Source organism: Podarcis filfolensis (genome assembly GCF_964270895.1).
Source record: "Podarcis filfolensis genome assembly, chromosome: 1".
Lineage (NCBI taxonomy): Eukaryota > Metazoa > Chordata > Lepidosauria > Squamata > Lacertidae > Podarcis > Podarcis filfolensis.
Window position 1 is genome coordinate 79,317,908 of NC_139604.1, and position 20,223 is coordinate 79,338,130.

Here is a 20,223-nt window from a genome sequence, read left to right on the forward strand (position 1 = left end):
AGATGTGACAAATGCTATTTCAAAACTCTACCTAGCAATGAAGTTGACTTGGTAGCCTTGGGCAAATCAATCTGCTTAAGTCATTGGGTTCTTGTGAGGATAAAATGTTCATATTAAAGCCATACAGAGCTCACTGGATATTGCATATGACATTGAACATCTTATTTCAAAGCATGAAGTATTACATCCCGTGGTGAGCAGTGTTAGGAAGCTTCCTAACTGCAATAACTTCTTTAATAACCAATGAAGGATTTTCTAAGGATCCTTGTCATTTGAATGGAAAATATGGGGTGTACATAATATGGGGTGTACGTATTTGAGGCATCCAGAAATGACAAAATCTGTTCAGTTAACATCACCTTTATTGTGTTTTCAGACTAGGCAGTGAGGGAAAGCTTAAACTAAATTTCCAGAGAAATTTGGTAGAGAAACACCACAAGGTAACATTTAGCATATTCAAAAGCATTTGCGATGGACAATGGAGGGACCAGATTCCTCATATTCATCTTTGCTGATCCACATTTGCTGGAAGGTCGAAAGAGAAGCCAATATGGATCCCCCAATCCAGACAGAATATTTACGTTCTGGAGGTGCAATCATCTAGAAGAAGGAGGGAGATGAAGAAGGGAACATACAAATTAGGTGACAATCATTCTCATTTTAGTCATCATGTCTTCTAATCCCTATTATTCTCATTCTGGAATATGCAAGCAATAGAAGCTTTTCGCTGTGTGACTACGATAGCTACAAAGTGGTATGCAAGTCAGGTCAATTGTAAATCAATAAAACCATAAAATTATATCTAATCCTCTGCTTTATGACATATTTGCATGGTGGCCACCAACTAAGCCAATTAGATGAATTCAAGGAGGATAAGGTTTTGAATGGCTACCAGCCATGATGGCTATCCCCCCCACCCCACTGTTGGTGACATTATGCCTCTATATATCAGTTGCTAGAAATTGCAAGGGAGGAGGGTGCTGCTGTACTTGGGTCTTGCTTATGGACTTCCCATAGCATCTGGTTGGCCACTGGGAGGACAGAATGCTGGACTAGATAGAACTTGGCCTGATCTAGCAGGGCTCTTCTTATGTTCTTATCCATCTCAGCCTAGCATCTTCCAAAACACCCCCCAAGTATCTCAAAGGCAGATCACAATGGAAATAGCTATATTCAGTTAGAGACTTAATTGTTAGCATGGTGTATATAGCCATTGACAGACCTATACTCTGATTAAAGTGAGGAAGAGCAATCAGGTGGCTTTGAAGAAAGGCCACATAAAATCTGGACATAGATCTCTTGTGTTCTAGCTTCTCATCTTTTTCCCCCTCTAGAAATCACACGCTCCGGCCTATTCATGGCCTCTTAGATTGATGTTAGATGTAACATTGACCTTGATCTTCATTGTACTTGGAGCCAAAGCGGTAATCTCCTTCTGCATACGGTCCCCAATGCCAGGGTACATGGTGGTCCCTCCAGAAAGCACATTATTAGCATAAAGATCTTTACGGATGTCAATATCACATTTCATTATACTGTTATAGGTTGTTTCATGGACACCGGCAGACTCCATCCCTGGAAAGAAATGAAATTACGAGGATTAATTGATCACATATTTCTAAGCAAGCCACTCTCATTTTTTTAAAAGAGTGCGAGAATGTGATACAAAATAGAGGCTGATTTTAGATCTTTCCCATTATTTTTGATCAGTAGGGTGGGATATGACAGTGAATATGGCTGGTCCAGGTGCTCAGTTGGAGGGATAACAGCAATCCAGATTATGCAAACAACAGAAGCTTTATATTTATCAACCAGAGCCCTATTTTGATATTAATTAATCTTGTATAAGGACCCCATGCCATCCGTATGTATGTGTGCCTAGAAATTGTGGGGCATAATATAAGTGCCAATGAGTCCTTTGTGTAACGGATGCTCTTCCCAAAACCAGTTTGTTTGCCATCAGAAGTTTAAGGTTGCATAAGGCATATTATCCAAAGTTTTAAATCTGCAATGTTAACCTAATGTGAAACATCCATTTTCACACACAAACACATCTTTCCCTTTAAGATACACACAAGCCTGATCCTTTCCTGGTAATGAATGTCTTTTTTAAAAAGAAAACAGTGAGAAGTCCCCATATACACTCCTTAAATCTGATGCCAATAAACGTGCAGTGGACACTTGGGTTGCGAACATGATCCATGCGGGAAGCACCTTCACAACCTGCAGTGCCGTGTCTGCACACGCACAGGTTGCGATTCGGTGCATCTGCGCATGCGCGAGCGCTGAAACCCAGAAGTAACCAGTTCCGGTACTTCTGGGTTCGGCGCAGTGCGCAACCAGAAATCACACAACCCAAAGCGTCTGTAACCCGAGATATGACTGTATTTAGTATTTAGGGGTAAACATTGTTTTAAGTCTTATATGAAGCAAATTCTTGTTAGATTGCTCTGTCTTGCAGGGTACCTCTTCCCACGTAAACCAACTACTCAGTCCATTTTGTCAACCAGATTAATCTACAAGTGCTCATGCCAAAATAAATTAGATGCAACAGCATTTTCTATCATCTTTACTTTTTTTGACCACATAGCAAATATGGTCATGACAATGACATCTCCAGTATAGCAGTACAATAACATGTTTTCTTCGCCTGTTAACCACAGCCACGGGAAACAAGCGCAGACCCACCTATGAACGATGGCTGGAAGAGAGTTTCAGGGCATCGAAACCGTTCATTGCCAATAGTGATGACTTGACCATCGGGGAGTTCGTAGCTCTTCTCCAGAGAAGAGGAGGATGCAGCAGTGGCCATTTCGTTCTCAAAGTCGAGAGCCACGTAGCAGAGCTTCTCTTTGATGTCTCGCACAATCTCACGCTCAGCTACAAACATCAAGCAGTGAGGTGTAAAACGATAGCAGAGGGCTCTTGGGTTAGTTATCAGAATCCTTATAACCACAGTCCTTCCCAGGATGGAAAATCGGTCTCCCTTGGTCCTGCCGCACAGGCAGAACAGAGAAATCCCCAAGAAAACACTTGGCCTACAGCTTTGTCCTTTCAAGGTATGTCTTTTTTAAGAGCTACAGCTTTCCTGACAAAGAGCCAGCCTCCATTTCTCCAAGGAGAATGAAGGATGTAACTGCTGCCACTTTAAAGCACACAATTTGAAAATCCCTTCGAAATGTCATGTCTACCATGGTTAGCCTGAACGACTTCCTTTTTAATTAGCACCTTTCCAGCCTAATCTCTTGGCTCTGAAAGGCGTTAAGAGTGCCTTCCTTATGTAAAAGTCAGATGACTGGTAGAGCATGCTGACTTAAAAGCCACCTGGGTTGGATCTAGACACATCAGTTTAAAGTGTTGTAAATTTAAACAGGGAAAACAGGTAGAGAAAATGGGGGTCCACATCGCCATCGGGTGGCACAATGTTATATTACACATACAACACATATAAATCGTTTTTTCTTTACGAATCTTGCTGAGCCCCTGGGCTATAAATTTGGTATACGGTCCTCCCTTTCCTCTGTCACCTCCTTTAACCATCAAAGGTTGCTATGTGCTGAACCTACATAGGTGATCCCCACCTGTGTGAGTATTAGGACTCTTCTTTAAGAACCTTAATATAGGATAGCAAGCTTTTTAATTCTTAAGTTCCCATCTGCTTTCTTTTAGCCTTTTATGCATTATAAAACAAATGAAATACTCCTAGTAAAGGCTGAGAAAAGATTCTTATTTTCACATGAAAACAGCACAAATCGTTCATTTGATTTCTTCCCGTCAGATGAAAGAAATCACAGAAGTTATTTTGAAAAGTTGGTCAGCTCAGTAAAGGGTCCACTTTAATATTCTGGTGTCTCATAAGGGACAGATGTTATCCCTAATGAAGCCAGAAAGCTACTGGGATACTATGAGTGGGGAACCTCAGGTCTGGGGCCAATTGTGGCTCTCCAAGCCTTTCTGTCCAGCTCTTGAAACTCTCTCCAGACTTTGCCCACCCATAAACCACCTCCCTTCTCCTGGCCAGGTCTTCAACCAGCTATAGTGCAATCCCTCCTCAAGTGCTTCTGTCTGACTTGAACATGTCACTGAACTGTGGTATTGCCTCATGCTTGCCAGGATGGGAAATGGAGACATGTGTGGGTATAGAAAGCTTTGCCTTTTGTGTAGCTCAAACATAGCATACTACCCATTTTTCCTCTGGTTCCTGAAAGGTTGCCTACAATGGACTGAGGCCCCCAGGCTCAAAAAGGTGTCCCACACCTATGCTTGATTTATGAACTCTTCTTTTGTAAGAAAATCCAGCAGTACACCTGGACAGAGAGAGATCCTGGATGGACCATGCAATGAAGAAATCAATGGCAGGAGCAGATACAAGGCCCGATACTTGAAGCTAGCGGTAAGATCTTGTTGTTGGGCTGACCTTCATTCTAACGACTCTTATATTTCATTTTTGCACATTAGACGGCACAGTGTTGGAAGTTTGCTCCTTATTAAAATTAATTGGGTGTTGCAGTCTTAAACATTTGACATAGTTTATAGGCCTTTTCTCTTCTTACTCCATGCCCCAGGCTGAAGCTGTATTCGCTCTCACCATAAGAAAAGTCCTGGATTAGACCAAGGCCCATCTAATCAAGCCTTCTGTTCCCACAGTGACCAACAAGCCTGCAAGCAGTACCTGAGTGCAAGTACATTTGTGATCTCAAGCTGGTCTAGAGAAGCATACTGACTCTGACAGTGGATGAAGAATAGCCATTGTGGATGGTAACCAGTGATAGCCTTACAGTATCTTCCATGAATTTGTCTAATCGTCTTTTTAAGTCATCCAAGCTGGCAGCCATCATTACATCTTGTGGAATAAATTTCCATAGTATAACTATGCACAGTGTTAAGTCATACTTTCCTTTTGTGCATGCTGAATTTTCCCACATTGCTTATTTTTATGTACCTCAGTCATGTTCCCCCTTACTCCCACTTCCTGTAAAGTAAAAAGCCACACCTGGTGTAACTTTTCAACACAATGGAAGTATCACAGTCCTTTGACCATTTTAGTAGCCCTTTTCTGAACCTTTCCCAGCTCTACAATATCCTTTTAGAGGCTGCAAACTGTGAAAAGTAATTCCAAATGCAGGCATACAATAGGTTTGTTTAACGGCATGATGATGATGGCAAACTTATTTTCAGTTCCCGTCCTAATAATCCTTAGCATGGATTTCACCTTTTCCACAACTGCCACATAACCTTGAACTATCATGGGGTGAGGTGCAAAAGAGGGTGCTTAGCAGGTTGCTGTTAAATCTTTCCTGTGTCTAGATTTTGTCTTTTTCTTTCTTTTTATTTTAGAGACCGTTTTTTATATTTTTGTATATTTGGGGTGGGAGTGGGGAGCATAAAGAAAACTTTGATTTTTTAAAAAAGAATTAGAAAATCAGAAAATCAAAGAACATAATTCATGCCTTGGTGCTAGGTGGTTCTTCAATAACATCATGTTGTTAATAATCAAGCCATTTTTTGAAGAGAGAAATAACACGATGCTTATTTATCCAATATGATAACAGAATATAGAATCTTAAGAGTTGGAAGGGACCCAGGGGCCATCTAGTCCAACCCCCTGCAATGCAGGAATCTCAGCTAAAGCATCCATGATGTGGCAGAATAAGACAGCATTATCAGAAGTAAACAGGAGGTGGAATTGAAATAATGAATCCCATTAGCAGAAGCCCTGCAGAAGGACTTCTGCTTTTGCAAAGGGGCTTCCCCCTCCTCATGTATCCCTGAAATGGTGAAACAATTGCCTTAGCACAATATTCCTCCCTTAATCTGTAAGAAAAGCACTGATTACCTGTAGTAACAAAAGAGTATCCCCTCTCTGTAAGAATTTTCATGAGATAGTCAGTGAGATCTCTTCCAGCCAAATCCAGTCTCATGATGGCATGTGGCAGGGCATAACCTTCATAGATAGGTACATTATGTGTGACACCGTCCCCTGAGTCCAGAACTATCCCTAAGAGAGAGGAAGAAAATTAGAAGCGTCAGCATTCTTCTCCGTAGACCTTGCCCTGCCCCACTCTTTCTGCTAAATTAAACCCTTTGACAACAACTGGGATTGAAAGGAGAGACTGCAAATGATAATCCCTATTGTCTCCATGCTGAGTGGAACTCAGAGGGAAATTGCTGGCCTATACAAAGAAGAAATTGCCTTCATGAAAGAGTCAGAAATTGCATGGCATTGTTCTCTCTGAAACAGATGCTAATGATAATGATCTTCTTACATTTCTATAGCCTTTCACACACAAAAAAAAAGAGGATCCCAAACAATTTGCAAAGAATACCAAAATGCTGATGTATAAACATACAGATTTACCACTAAAATGTGGAGGTTTTTTTTAATGGAACAATAAAACAGCAGCTATTTACAAGGTAACGTATATTGCTATAAAAAGGCCCACCTGTGGTCTCCCTTCCACAGAGAACTTGTGGACTCTCCCTGAACCAGGTGTGAGACAGCCACAGACTGCCCTACAGACCCAAAAGCTATAGCCACTAAAAACCCTGAATTTTTGAGCTGGATTTTTTTCTGGCTAGTTGACAACCCTATTTAATGGGCGCCTCCAGACTGTCAGTATTTTGCAGGAGGAATTCAGACAAAGCTGGAACTTCAGGTTTGCACTGTTTAAAATGGATTAAAGCACCCCATTGCTCTAGCAAAACAAATCCACTTTAAAACAGAGGACTTTTTGTGGCTTGGGAAAGTCATGGAGAAAAGTACTGAAAAGTGTGGGATGAATGCCTGACTAACAGGAAGAGGTATAAATGCTCTGCAAGCAAATCAAGATGACTGGAGGATGAATGCTCAAGAAATATTGAATATAATCTAAACCAGGGGTCAGCAAACTTTTTCAGCAAGGGTTTGTTCCTCAGACCTTGTGGGGGGCCGGACTATATGGGGGGGGGAATGAATGAATTCCTATGCCCCACAAATAACCCAGAGGTGCATTTTAAATAAAAGCACGCATTCTACTCATGTAAAAACACGCTGATTCCCGGACCGTCCGGGGGCCGGATTTAGAAGGCAATTGGACCAGATCCGGCCTCCAGGCCTTAGTTTGCCTACCCATGATCTAAACGCTGAGTAAGTTTTGTGCACACAGATCATGATGAGTGCTCAATAAATAGTAGGTTGTCTGGAGAGGCACCCTGGATTGGTGAAGTTAGCCAAAAAGTCACAGCCCTGGTTAGTAGGGTTGCCATGTACCCAGACAGGGTAGTGGCCATGTGTTTCCCGTTTCTGGGGCAGTTGCCAGGAATTTATAGTAAATATAAGATACTTTAAGTCAAAGCCAGGAGCATCATCTTCACTATGTGTAATTTAGTAACTAACCCACCATACAGGCACGGTGTGGGCGCTTTACTTCTCCCTCTTTTTGATGCATAGTTAAGCAAGTTTTCATTTGGCATTTGAATGCATTTTATAAAGCTTGCTGAAGAAAATAGGTCATTTCCAATGCAATTAGAAAACAGGCTACAGTTAAATATGCAGCTATTATTTTGTAGGGGGACAACAATTGCTTCAGGAACATTATCTGGGATAAAAGGGTTTTTCTTCCTGTGCACACCAGCGGGGGGGGGGAGTATATGAGTGGCTGGCTTCCAACCACTTTGATTTTTTGATTGGAGAAGGGAAGAGTTTAACTCTACAAAACAGCAGTTCTGATTGGTCACAGGCAATTATTGGCTGGAGATTGAGTGTTCCCAATTCTCTCTCTTTTCTTTCCCGATGTTAATTCAGTATGGTAGGGGCTTATCAGAAGATCCAGTTTTCTCATAATAGCGTGGTAAGGAAAAATAGGGGCCAGCGTATTAGACATCAAGATACATATATGTGAGGACACACTTCTTCTTCTTTTAAAGATGATGACACCAATTTCAAACTCACCAGTAGTTCGGCCAGATGCATAGAGAGAAAGAACCGCTTGAATGGCCACATACATTGCAGGCACATTGAAAGTTTCAAACATGATCTGTAGAGGGCAAATGAGAGGGTCTTAGGATCTCAGCATAGAAAGAGAATGCTACAATGCTACTAAAATCTGGTTTTAAGATACCCAATTTTCCTAGCAGCATTATATGTTTGGTCCCAAATTGTGCACAGGAGCTATAGTATCCAAGATAAATCATACTTGCAGAGGTGGACATATGAGAATAAAGGTGTAGGAAGACAATGATTTCCGTTCCATCCGGTGGTTGTTCCATGCAGCGCTGCCTCAGTTCCACTGCAGTTTGGCTTCCAACAAAGCCTGTTATTTGTCTCACTGTCCACTGTGGTGGAATTTTACCAGATTAATTACACAACTAATTAAATTATCCTCACGTTATTCCACACCACGCCTAAGTCTATCTTTCAAAGTCCCTAGTGAAGGAAACTGAATGAGGATGACAAATGATCCCAGACGGTTTACACCAAACAAGACATGCAATTTCATTAACAGTATTGAGCATTATAAATTGGAATAATGAGGTTTCCCCTCTGGATTTTTTAAATGCAGAATTCTGGGCTTGCTGTCTAATTGCAGCCTGACAGCGGTGAAACCCCTTTTATTCTAGCTTTAATCCCTGTTTCTTTTGACAGTAACCTGACTCAGCTCAACTGAAATGGCCTCTAAATTCGTTAATTCACAGTCTCTCCGAAATGAGCAGCTCAGCAGTATACTTCTCTGAGAAAAGGTGGATGACTAGCATTTCATTATCTTTCTCCACTTCTGAAGAGCAATAGACCTTACAGACCTACCACTTATCAGAAATCATTTGCTGCAAAACTGTGAAATTGCTCTTTTGCAGAGTCCGCACAGCCATTTCCACAGCATGGAAGAACAAAGGCAGAGAAGCTCTGCTTCTGATACTTTGGCAGCAGAAAGGTAAATAATTCTCTGTTCTTGGGACATAGAAACTTAGAAATTCGCAATGCATAACTGCTCCTTGTTTTGGTGGTTATCTGTTTGCACTGCAGTCTAAGAGGGTATTCCAGATAGGGGCCTTATGTCTACTGCAAATGGGTCACAAAGATCCTATTATTTTGTTTGTGCATCTGGTATACTTTCATACTTTCAACCTGTCAGGGGACTGACATAAGAACAGGGGAGGGATGTAGGGGAATACAGAGAGTCTCCAACGCTTCTGAGGAGCAGCTCCTCGTCCAGCAGTGGGGAAAGCCACACCTCCAGTGGAGCAGAGAGGGAAGGGGCCAGCCAAGAAGCAAGGAGAGGACTCAAAGATGCTGCCCAAGCGCCTCACCTAGCCCGGCTGGCCAGGAGGCAGATACGCAACTTCCGTCACCCAGTTTGGGCAGAGGGGTGAAACACAAGGAGGGGAGGCAGAGATTTGGGGTGTCTAAGTTCTTATGTTGGGGGAGAAGCCAGAAGAGGCCGCTCCTGGATTCTGCAAGTGACTAAGACGGACATGAACTTGTTGGTTCTGCACTGTAAATAGTTTGCACCAATAAAACCTGTAAAAGACAGGTCGGAGTCCTGCCTGGTTACTCACAAGCAACCACCACCTGCATCTGACACAACCCTAAATATTTATTGATATTCTGCAGCTTGTCATCCATACCAGTGGGTGGAGCTTGATGGAATGCATCTGAGCTGTCCCTGCCCCTCCCTGCCATTACTCCATCCCTGCTGCCCCGCCCTACCCCCCTTTTGGGCATGATAGCCACAGCCACTTTGGTTTCTCTGCTAAAACTGGAGTTTTCTAGCTCAGAAGGGAAGCAACATACAAAAAATTACCTGGGTCATTTTTTCTCGATTAGCCTTGGGGTTTAATGGCGCTTCAGTCAGGAGGACAGGGTGCTCTTCTGGGGCAACTCGAAGTTCATTATAGAAGGAATGGTGCCAAATCTAAGGGACAGGTGGTTGAAGGCAAACAAACAGGCAATGTGTGTTAAGTGTTGCCCAATGAATCTTTGCATTTCAGATAGCAAATGTAGCAAAATGAATACATATATCATTAAGTCAAAGGTCAAACCAAACCCCTGGACAGTAGTGGCAAGGCTGGATAGAGTGGCACACCCACCTCTACTTCTATAGCCCTGCTACTAGTGCCAGTCAGGACAGAACATGAGGGCAAAGAGAAATGCCTGCTCTGCCAGTTCCCAGGCAGCGAAAGGGCTTGGACTGGGCCCATTGCCATCACTGGATGGCAGCAGGGTCAGCACATCTCCACCCCTGAAACACCCCATGTTGTGGGTTTCTGATGACTACCCAGCATTTGAGTGGGAACACTGAGGGTCTCCTCCCTTCCCTGCCACCGATGAATCTTCCCTTACAGTGAAGGCTGATAGGGCTGGGTGGAATTCATCTCTGCCACGTTCAAACCCCCTTCAGCACAGCAAATTGAGGTTTCCAATCCCTTTATTAGACCCCACATTTTACACAGATATGCTTGTTGTTGTTTGACTCTTCACAACCCCATGGACCAGAGCACGCCAGGCACTTCTGTCTTCCACTGCCTCCTGCAGTTTGGTCAAACTCATGCTGGTAGCTTCGAGAACACTGTCCAACCATCTCCTCCTCTATTGTCCCCTTCTCCTTGTTCCCTCAATCATCCCAACATCAGGGTCTTTTCCAGGGAGTCTTCTCTTCTCATGAGGTGGCCAAAGTATTGGCGCCTCAGCTTCATGATCTGTCCTTCCAGTGAGCACTCAGGGCTGATTTCCTTCAGAATGGATAGGTTTGATCTTCTTGCAGTCCATGGGACTCTCAAGAGTCTCCTCCAGCACCATAATTAAAAAGCATCAATTCTTCGGCGATCAGCCTTCTTTATGGTCCAGCTCTCACTACCATACATCACTACTGAGAAAACCATAGCTTTAACTATATGGACCTTTTTTGGCAAGGTGATGTCTCTGCTTTTTAAGAAGCTGTCTAGGTTTGTCACACAGATATGCAAGTTCCCTCAATTTGCTCTGTTTCCTTGTGTGGAGGGGGATTTCACCACACTGTTCTTTTGTGTGTGTGTTACATTTCTGGAACTTCTCACATCACGAACATAAAAAGCTGTTTTATACAAAAATACACCATTGGTCTGTTGAACCAATGACAAGTTAGACATTGGTCTCTGTTTTAAGGGAAATTCTATAATACCTTTCCGCCAGAAATTTTAGCTATCTATCACGGAAGTACCCTAACAATGTTGTACTCTCAGCCAGCAAGTCTCAAGTGCTGTTTTATATTTTATATCAGATGAAGTGAACAATTCTTATGAGAACTGCTAGTGTTGTTTGGTCTCAGGCCCCACATCTATGAATGACACTTGGTCTCCAGCAAAAATCTATGAAGTGCCAAGTATGGAGGCTCTCCTATAAAAGCTTTTATCTGGACCCAAATGATATACTCAAATGAGTCGTAGTCATATTAAATAAGACATTTTCCACACTTAGGGACCAATTCAAATGTGCAAGAGTGTACACAGTATAATCGTCCTCACATAATTGTGTCACGTGGGAACTGCATGACTGAAAAGTTCATTAAAATTCTTGTTCATATGGAAAATTAGCACAGAAGAGATGCTCGCTTTTGTTTCTCCACAACATGCTATCTTCCCACTTGCTGGGAGATTCTTATTTAAGGGTACTTTCAAATAAGCAATCTTCGCTTGTACGCTGAGGTTGTACAGGCCCTCACAGCAGCAACCTACCTGCCAGTTTGAATAAGCTGTTTGTTCATTGACTGCTGCAGTTTAAGTGCCCTCATCCAAGGATGTTCAATTCAAAGCCTTTAAGATTTTATAAGAGTGGGAAAACTAGTGTGGTTCATGTGTGACATACCAAACCGGGAGGTTTCCGTACCCATAGTACAAAGCTTTTTATGACTGACTAGGTTCCATTTAAGCCCTAATTCCTTTGATTTTGTGAACACCAAAGAGAGATCAGATCTGTTCTCCACAGGCCACCATGGCATTCTCAAATACTTACAATTAAAATGTAAGATGGGGATGTGACCGATTTCCCTTCCATATGCCATTCAAGAGAAATGAAAAGCCTCATTAGACATTTATGAAGTCAGAAGAAGAAGATAATGCCCCATTCTTGTGCTCCCCCCGCCTTCCTACATTAAATGTGCAGTAGCTGTGAAGACAGGTGATGTTGCATCCAGTGGACGGAGGAATAGGGAACAGCCAGCCTTTGCCAGGTGTGAGGAGTTGAACCTTTTGGGGCGGATCCAGCCAGCATATATGCCACTATTAAGTTTAGTCAGGCAAAGCAATGAACTATAAGATAACCAGCCACACCTGTAAAGATACCTATTTGATTGTAGTTGGCCAGAGCAGATAATATGGTAAGTTTGGACCTCTATTAAATATGTCTGTGCTTGTGGCTATTCCTTGCTACAGATCTGCTTCATCTGCCATGCTTTTTTCCCAGGACTTTGCTTCTTCACAGAGGAATAAACACGGCCCCTTACATTTATTCTCCCAGCCATTTAGCTTTTTAAATGCTGAGCCAACAGTCTGGGAACCATTTCTGTGTGGTGTGATCCCATGGTACCCAGAAGTGTGAGTGAATAATGCAGTTGTGCAGCTTTTATATACACATATACACAGCGCCTTAGAAGGGGGCGGGGGGGGGGGAGAGTGCCAATTAGCTGGGAAAGGCCCATGCAACCAGCCCCATCCATGGGACCATATTGTTCACAGATGCTTCCCTGCGGAGTGGGATTGAACCACATGGAAGCAGTTACCATGTGGTTGGTTGGGCATGAGAAAGAGACTCTTCCATCTGCCCCTGGATATGCCCCAGGTGTTTTTACTTGCCAATTCAAAGTGTTGGTGCTGACCTCTAAAGCCCTAAACGGCCTCAGTCCTGTATACCTGAAGGAGCGTCTCCACCCCCATTGTTCAATCCGGACACTGAGGTCCGGTGCCGAGGGCCTTCTGGCAGTTCCCTCACTGTGAGAAGTGAGGTTACAGGGAACCAGACAGAGGGCCTTCTCGGTAGTGGCGCCCGCCCTGTGGAACATCCTCCCTTTAGATGTGAAGGAAATAAGCAGCTATTCTATTTTTAAAAGACATCTGAAGGCAGGGAAGTTTTTAATATTTAATGATGTATTGTTTTTAACACTTGATTGGGAGCCACCCAGAGTGGCAGGGGAAACTCAGCCAGATGGGCGGGGTATAAATAATAATTTTTATTTTTATTTTTATTTTTAAAAAGCAGAAAATAATCACAAATAGTGACAAATAAACAAAACCTACTGACCTTTTCCATGTCATCCCAGTTAGTGATAATCCCATGCTCGATGGGATACTTCAGGGTCAGAATCCCTCGTTTGCTCTGTGCTTCATCGCCAACATAGCTGTCTTTTTGTCCCATCCCTACCATAACCCCCTAGAAAAGCAAGCCATCAAAAGGAACATATCAAATTCAGTATCACATTGCAAATGTTTGCCAAGAGTCACTTCTATTGTCATTTCTGCAACATAAAACAGTGATACTAGGACCAACAGTGCATGTCTACTCAAAAGTAAGTCCAACTGAATTCAATAGGATTCAATGCAGCTTACTCACAGCAGCAACGTCCTGTACAACACCAAAATTCACCCTCCTTGCCTTCCCTTCTACATCATAGTTGCAGTGCCCCTTATGGCACCCCCAAGGCTCTGTGCCCAGTGTGAAGGAACCAGTTGCTCTCCCTTAAAGCTGCCTCTGTTCACGGGAATGTGTGCTTAGGATTGCAACGTGAGTAGAAAAAAAATAGTTTTACATGCTTTTCCCATTTCTTTCTTCGACAGTTTCACACAACCACCTCCATTGTTCTACTCAGCAGTTGGTTCCTATTTTATTGAAATGACTTTAAAGCCAAAGCGCAGGAAAATTCTTATCCAATAGTGCTTAAAATTAATTTAAAACCTTTTCAGATTATGGTAAATTATTTTACCATTTCAAATGCTGTATTAGAAGGTAAGCATTTGAAGTTTAGTGTCATCCTCAATCTCCTGCTCATTGGACTTTGGAAATATAAATACCACAGGAATGAAACAATAAAAATGAAGCATCTTTTAAGGTGTTAGAATTAAGTGCTAACTTCACAATCCTATACATGTTTATTTGGAAGGAAATCCCACTACTGTATATTCAATAGGATTACACTACAACCATTAAAATCAATGGAACTTAAAATGCTTAACTTTGGTTGAATTCCACTCCAGCAATAAAATACTCCTAAACAATTCTTATGGAAAGCCAATGTACATTCCCGTTACTCAGTCTCTGCTTTCTTTTGGCACTGACTAGTATGCAGAAGTTCCAAGACTTTGATTAGCTTCCAGGTTTTGTTTTGTTTTGTTTTTTTTAAAACATACTATTTGATGGATTCCTTTCTTTAAATCTAAATTGCTGACATGGTAAATTATCAAACTGTGGGACTGAAAATCAATTCAGTGATTGCATGGTATCTGTGGAGGGGTGTTAAATAGTGGTACATATTCAGCAGTTTTTTAAAATCAAAAGTTCTAAACAGCAACATGCAAGTAACAAGCTTTGCAGCAAGAGTAAAGTAAATCTGACAACTGGAAAAAAACAGATTTAATGCTTATTCTGTTTCCTTAGGCCTGCATTAATTAGGCAATTATAAGTTTTTTCCATTGTATACATATTTTTACTAGATGCTTGTTAATTTCTTGATGACCTATGGCATTACTTAACAACTATGCTTACAAATCAAGCTACTAATAAGCATCACTGCAAAATAAGATCAACCATATCTGTTGCTTGACATAACATCCACAAAATTTTATGCAGCTCCAAAAATGGTTTATGTATTTGAGTAACAGTATGCACATAGCATTAAATTTAAGGACTTTAAAAAAATGTAAGAACTGTGTTGCAGAATCAGATCAAAGGTCTATCTATTCCAGCATTTTGTTTCCAGTCGTAACCTAGATGCTTCTGGAAGTTGACAATCTTTTTTCCAGCTCCTCAAATCCAAACAGACTTGTTAAACCAAAAATCAAATGGGTCTGGGGAGAAGCACATCAGGGATAGGCAGTGGTTCTTCATGGCAACATGGAATAATAGAGAGCAGATAAAGAGTTATCTCTTTAACACTGTTCTTGCTAGCAAAAAATGATGCTCTGAAGCTACTGCTGGTGAGCGATCCAACATATTCCGTTGAATAAGAACCCTGTATCTCATTGGGCACATGTACCATGGTTTAGTGGCCTACTTTATCCTGCCTTAAACATGCCATGGGACTTTTCCCCTTTGAACAGCAGACACCTCACCTCCCCAACCCTGTTTCCCATGTGCAATGCTATTTTGAAAGTTCTGTGTTTCAAAAGTGTCTTGCATGTGGTAGATGTAGAGATGGAGACCCACATCTCTTGATTGTGGGCACAATTTCCCCTTAAAATAAAAACTGACCTGGTGCCGGGGTCGTCCAACGATGGATGGAAAAACAGCCCTTGGAGCATCATCTCCGGCAAATCCAGCTTTGCAAAGTCCAGAGCCATTATCACAGACAAGTGCTGTGGTTTCTTCATCATCACACATGGCTCCTCAGTGTCCTAGGCTGTGGAAACAGCAGTTCAGGGGAAAGCCGATCTGGATTATCTGGGATTAAAACTACAAAATGTAATGTTAGAAAAATGGGAAGAGAGAGAGAGAGAGAGAATAAGTTCTCTGATAAAGTCAGCAAATTTATGAATCAATCCTTTAAATATATACTGTATATCTAATTCAAGCAAACATACTCTTTGAGACCATGATTCCCAACATTCCAGGACCTACTGGCATGTCTTAAGCAAGCAGGTACTTTATTACGGTCACAGACCAGCATAAGCAAAACATCTAAATAAATAGCATAACAGTACGAATCTAAGTGAATAATTATTAAATAAATAGGAGCAAGAAGCAGACGTAGATTTAAACATATACATAGAATACTTAATTAAGCATAGATGGGTGAGTAAAAATTTATAAGAAAAATTAAAAGATCAGTTAACACAGCTATATGTTTCAGAAAGTTTTTAATGTGTGACATTTTAATGTATTTTTAATCTTTGTTAGAAGCCACCCAAAGTGGCTGGGGTACAAATAATAAATTATTATTATTATTATTATTATTATTATTATTATTATTATTATTAGGGATGGGCTTCTAAGACGGATCTAACAATATGGGCCTTCAGTTTAGGATTGAATTGTAGCATAGACCATTCTTCGTTGAATATCTATCATGGCATGTCTTGAAACACTTCTGTTTCTGTGAGAATTCTTGACTTTGGCCTTTTCTATCTGTTCCTAAGAGATCCTTTTTACTTGTGCTCCATCAAAATTTAAAGACTTACATTTTCCAGCAACTTTCGACTGTCATTAACTGTTGTTTGCTCTCTGTGCTCTTTTTATGCTGTTTTAGTGATATGCTGTTATTTATTTGACTTTTTAAATTGATGGCTATATAATTATTTAGATTTTGTTTGTTTCACATTGTTGACTCGGGCAGGAAAGGCAGGCTAGAAATTTCATTATAAATAAATAATCCTGGTTTCCACATGAAGCCAAAATTTCCCACACTTCACATAACAGACGGCAGCATCATCCCTGCTGAATGCACTGTGCTCTGGTGGAAGGGAATATGTTTAGAGAGTCAGGGACCTTGAGCAAGAGGAGACATCCTAAGATAAGTGAAGCTAAACAAAAAGAGGGTAGTGGTACAAGAAGGAAAGTGGGAGCGGGGACAGAAAGCAGAGTGGCACATGGAAAATAGACAAACAGCAGACAGAGAGAACCAGAGGTAGACAATACAAATGGGGGGAGGATGAGAGAGAATGGTAAGATTATGAGCAAGCATCAGGGATGAGACAGAACACAGGGAGCTGCTTTTTGCTGAGTCAGACTGTTGGTCCACCTAGCTCACTATTAGTCCAGTTCCAGCATCCCCAGGGCTGATGTTTGATGCACATGAAGTTAGCCACAATCCAGGCAATCTGTAACTTCCTGATCAATGCTGTTTAATGAGCTGCCCCTTAAACCAGCTTCTATCCAAGTAGAAAACAGAAGCCATCGTTTAGCTGAGGTGTGTACACACACGACCACTGCACATCTGCTGGTTTGCTAAACTGTCAGTACAAAGGTCCCACCTTTGGACATTTCAAAGCATTGAAATTATAAAATGCGCACGTTGTTCAAAATAACCATTTAAGTCAGGGATGGGCAACATGTGGCTCCATCTTGCCCAGCCAGCATGGCGAATGGTCATTTATGATGGGAGCTGTAGTCCAGCAATATCTGGAGACCATAGGTCCATAGGCCCCACCCCTGATTTAAAGAAACGTATTATTTAAAGCACCACCAAATCTCTACATTATTCTCAACGATATAAACAGTCATAGCAGGAAAGGTCTAAAAATAGGCCTTCTCTGGAAAAGTGTTGGTTAATGTTTTGGAATGGCAGCTGTTCTCATGAAGTGCTCACTTACAAGAACCATTCTGTATCTGTGAACTGTGAATTCCTTATCAAAAGGACTCTTCTGGGAAGTGCATTGAGACAAGTCTGGTTCCACTGACCAAAGACAACTTGCACATGTGCCTTCTGTTTGGGATTCTTCAAGTTCAGTTGTAAGGGAATAGGTGCGTCCCTCCAACTAGCAACAACAGTTGTTGGCATCTGTCTTTCTTGAGAGACAATGGAGTGCACCTCCGGGAGGGGGGGTCAAATTGCTGTGTTAGCAGCACCAAAGAGACCTTCCCAGGGTACAAGCCTGGGCAATGTGTATGGAGGTTCTGGGCTGCCCAGACAACAAGGCTCGCTGGTCCAAAGGAAAGCAGAGCAATACGTTTGGCACCAGCTTGGCTGCAGGAGTTGCCGGAAGGAGGTGTACAAGGTGCCATCCAATCATCTTAGGAACAGAATTATGTAGGGTTTACTCCTTAGTCTTTTCTTCTCCTGAAGATATCCCATAAGGCAGAAGAAGTTTAGGACCAGAGTTCTTCTAGATGAGCTACCTTCCCAGGTTGATGAACCCCATCTGCTCCTCACTTCCCACTACAGTACATGCAGAAACCGCCTTCTTGACTGTTGGACCCACTATTGTTCTCATCTGCTCAATCCACCAGAACCTGTCTTCGCATGCAGGACAAGTCACTAACTCACTGAGGGACTGAGACCCATTAGCTACCCTCACCTGGTTTAGCCAGCCAGACAAAGCCATTCCTGGGGTGTGGTTGCTGTTGCATGCTGACAGCTTTTAGGAGCCACAGGTGAGAGCTGAATGCAGGTTGGGAACCAAAGGTGGACAAACTACTCCAGAAGGAGCACAACATGTCCCCCACCAGCGGTATTACCCCTCCTCTAACAATCCATATGCCCATAGCAACAACAGAAACAATCAACAAATTGCTTCACAGCATAAAGCCAAAAACAAACAAACAAAACAGAATAAAGCACACAAAAACAAGCTCTTTAAAAAAAATGGACACATTCAGTCCACATTTATGCTCAAATTGATTTGTTAGTTCCCACTTAGATGGAAGATCTAATATAGTTTGAGGAGAGCAAAAAAGTGGTTCTGCAAGACTGACAAAATTGGAGGCAAGAAGGAAAGGGGGTGATGGTGTAAAAACATAGCTTGGGTCTAGGAGCTACAGTAGCAAAACTATCAGTACCAAGTGCATATCTGGTTTGGGTTGATATCCTACACAGAAGCAAGTTTCACAGAAATGTATTTAGGATTAGGATGCTAGCCAGCTGGACGCAAATTGATTTCTACTGATTCCTACTTCTGTATGGCGAAACAGGCAGTACTTAAATCATCTCCAAAGCTTCAATTCTAACATTTGGCTCGTCGTTTTTCTGTGACATGTTCTCACATCCTGAATGGACACTTGCACTTCTGCCCCATGGAGAGATGTATGCACTCAAGACGTGTGTGGAGTTCATCAGCCCTCTATGGGGTGATGAGTAGGTTTACGTTCAATTTGTTTAGGCCTGTAGTGTTAGTAACCTGCAGAGTATCCCACTGGAATAGCAGCAATACATACAGTTCTATCAGATATCAAGTGGTTTTGACAGTCACCAAATGGTAGAGTCAATCTAAAATCAAGGCACTATTTAATATGCTGCTCCAATGGGGTGACTTGAATTAGAAGGGAATGCAATTGTTTGTGTCCTCACAAGGAACAAGATCTTCAAGTATACAGTGGTACCTCGGGTTACATACACTTCAGGTTACAGACTCTGCTAACCCAAAAATATTACCTCGGGTTAAGAACTTTGCTTCAGGATGAGAACAGAAATTGCCCAGTGGTGGCACGGCGGCAGCAGGAGGCCCCACTAGCTAAAGTGGTGCTTCAGGTTAAGAACAGTTTCAGGTTAAGAACAGACCTCCGGAACGAATTAAGTTCTTAACCCGAGGTACCACTTTACTCAGAAGACCAGACACTCTCCCCCCCCCCACACCTGCAGTAACATCAAGTCTTGTCTTATCTTCTAAAAGGTAAAACAATATATGGATGATAATACTTACCAAACACACCAGGGAATGGTGAAAAACAGCAATAGCTCCCTTGGAACAAATGAAATGATCTCACCTTCTATTTCATTTATATCCAGCTCATGGAATGAAATTCATAGAACGCCTAGGTCTGCCATGCCATTTTTGGAAACATTTTTTTTTCTAGTTTGTGCTTATCAAAGCAACAGCTTAAAGGGCTAGATAAATTAGGGCAGAGTTTCTGATGCCATTGGATACCTTCCCACTCTAAAGTGCTGACAATGGCTTCCCTCACTTCCTCCACTCTGCCAGTCTCCCTTTTGTCACTTCCTTTTCCAGTTTACACATAGGCTGAAATAATTTCCAAGCTCATGCCTAGAACTAGGGTTTTTGTTTGTTTCATCAGTACCTAGCTCTATGTTTATAGAGCTCTATTTATAGCTCTATTCATACTTAACAGGCATTGGTTTCAAAAGCAGAATTTACCATGTACAGTAGTGGTGAGCAAACTGTACATGTTGTTATCAGGATTCTGTAGTAGAGAGGCAGAAAATAGCCACCTTATCTTGAGATGAGGTGACTCTATGCTGAAAATGGGATATGACTCAGCAACTAGCCACTTACAAAGTGATAATTGCAGTTACTTCAGTTCTGTGTCATGCACTTTTGATCTGTGTTGCCTACAGCACATTTTAGTATCTGGTATCTCAAACACTGGAAAATGTATTGTGTGTCTGTCTC

General features: G+C 41.9%; 1 protein-coding gene across 6 annotated transcripts; it reads right to left on the reverse strand.

Moving 5' to 3' along the window:
* Positions 1–344: 344 nt before the first annotated feature.
* LOC310757379 (actin, alpha cardiac muscle 1-like) lies at positions 345–19,873 on the reverse strand. 6 transcript variants are annotated; one of them, XM_083602660.1, is made up of 9 exons: positions 19,516–19,835; positions 15,413–15,560; positions 13,250–13,378; positions 9,780–9,890; positions 7,931–8,015; positions 5,837–5,998; positions 2,689–2,880; positions 1,394–1,575; positions 345–600 (listed from the first exon to the last, which is right to left on the reverse strand). In XM_083602660.1, exons 2-9 carry the CDS (start codon positions 15,539–15,541, stop codon positions 457–459), a joined length of 1,134 nt encoding a protein of 377 aa, XP_083458786.1. In that variant the 5' UTR covers positions 15,542–15,560; positions 19,516–19,835; the 3' UTR covers positions 345–456. The 6 variants fall into 6 exon arrangements, with proteins under 6 accessions (XP_083458786.1, XP_083458785.1, XP_083458784.1 ...); XM_083602659.1 differs by having other exon boundaries at positions 15,413–15,601; positions 19,516–19,740; XM_083602658.1 differs by having other exon boundaries at positions 15,413–15,613; positions 19,512–19,740.
* Between the last annotated feature and the right edge of the window lie 350 nt (positions 19,874–20,223).

Coding starts and splice junctions, on each gene's coding strand:
- LOC310757379 (XM_083602660.1), bottom strand. CDS start 15,541: ATGTGTGATGATGAAGAAACCACAGCACTTGTCTGTGATAATGGCTCT. Junction 8,016..9,779: donor ATCGAGAAAAAATGACCCAG/GTAATTTTTTGT, acceptor TGCCCTCTACAG/ATCATGTTTGAAACTTTCAA. Junction 2,881..5,836: donor ATACTCTTTTGTTACTACAG/GTAATCAGTGCT, acceptor TGATGTTTGTAG/CTGAGCGTGAGATTGTGCGA.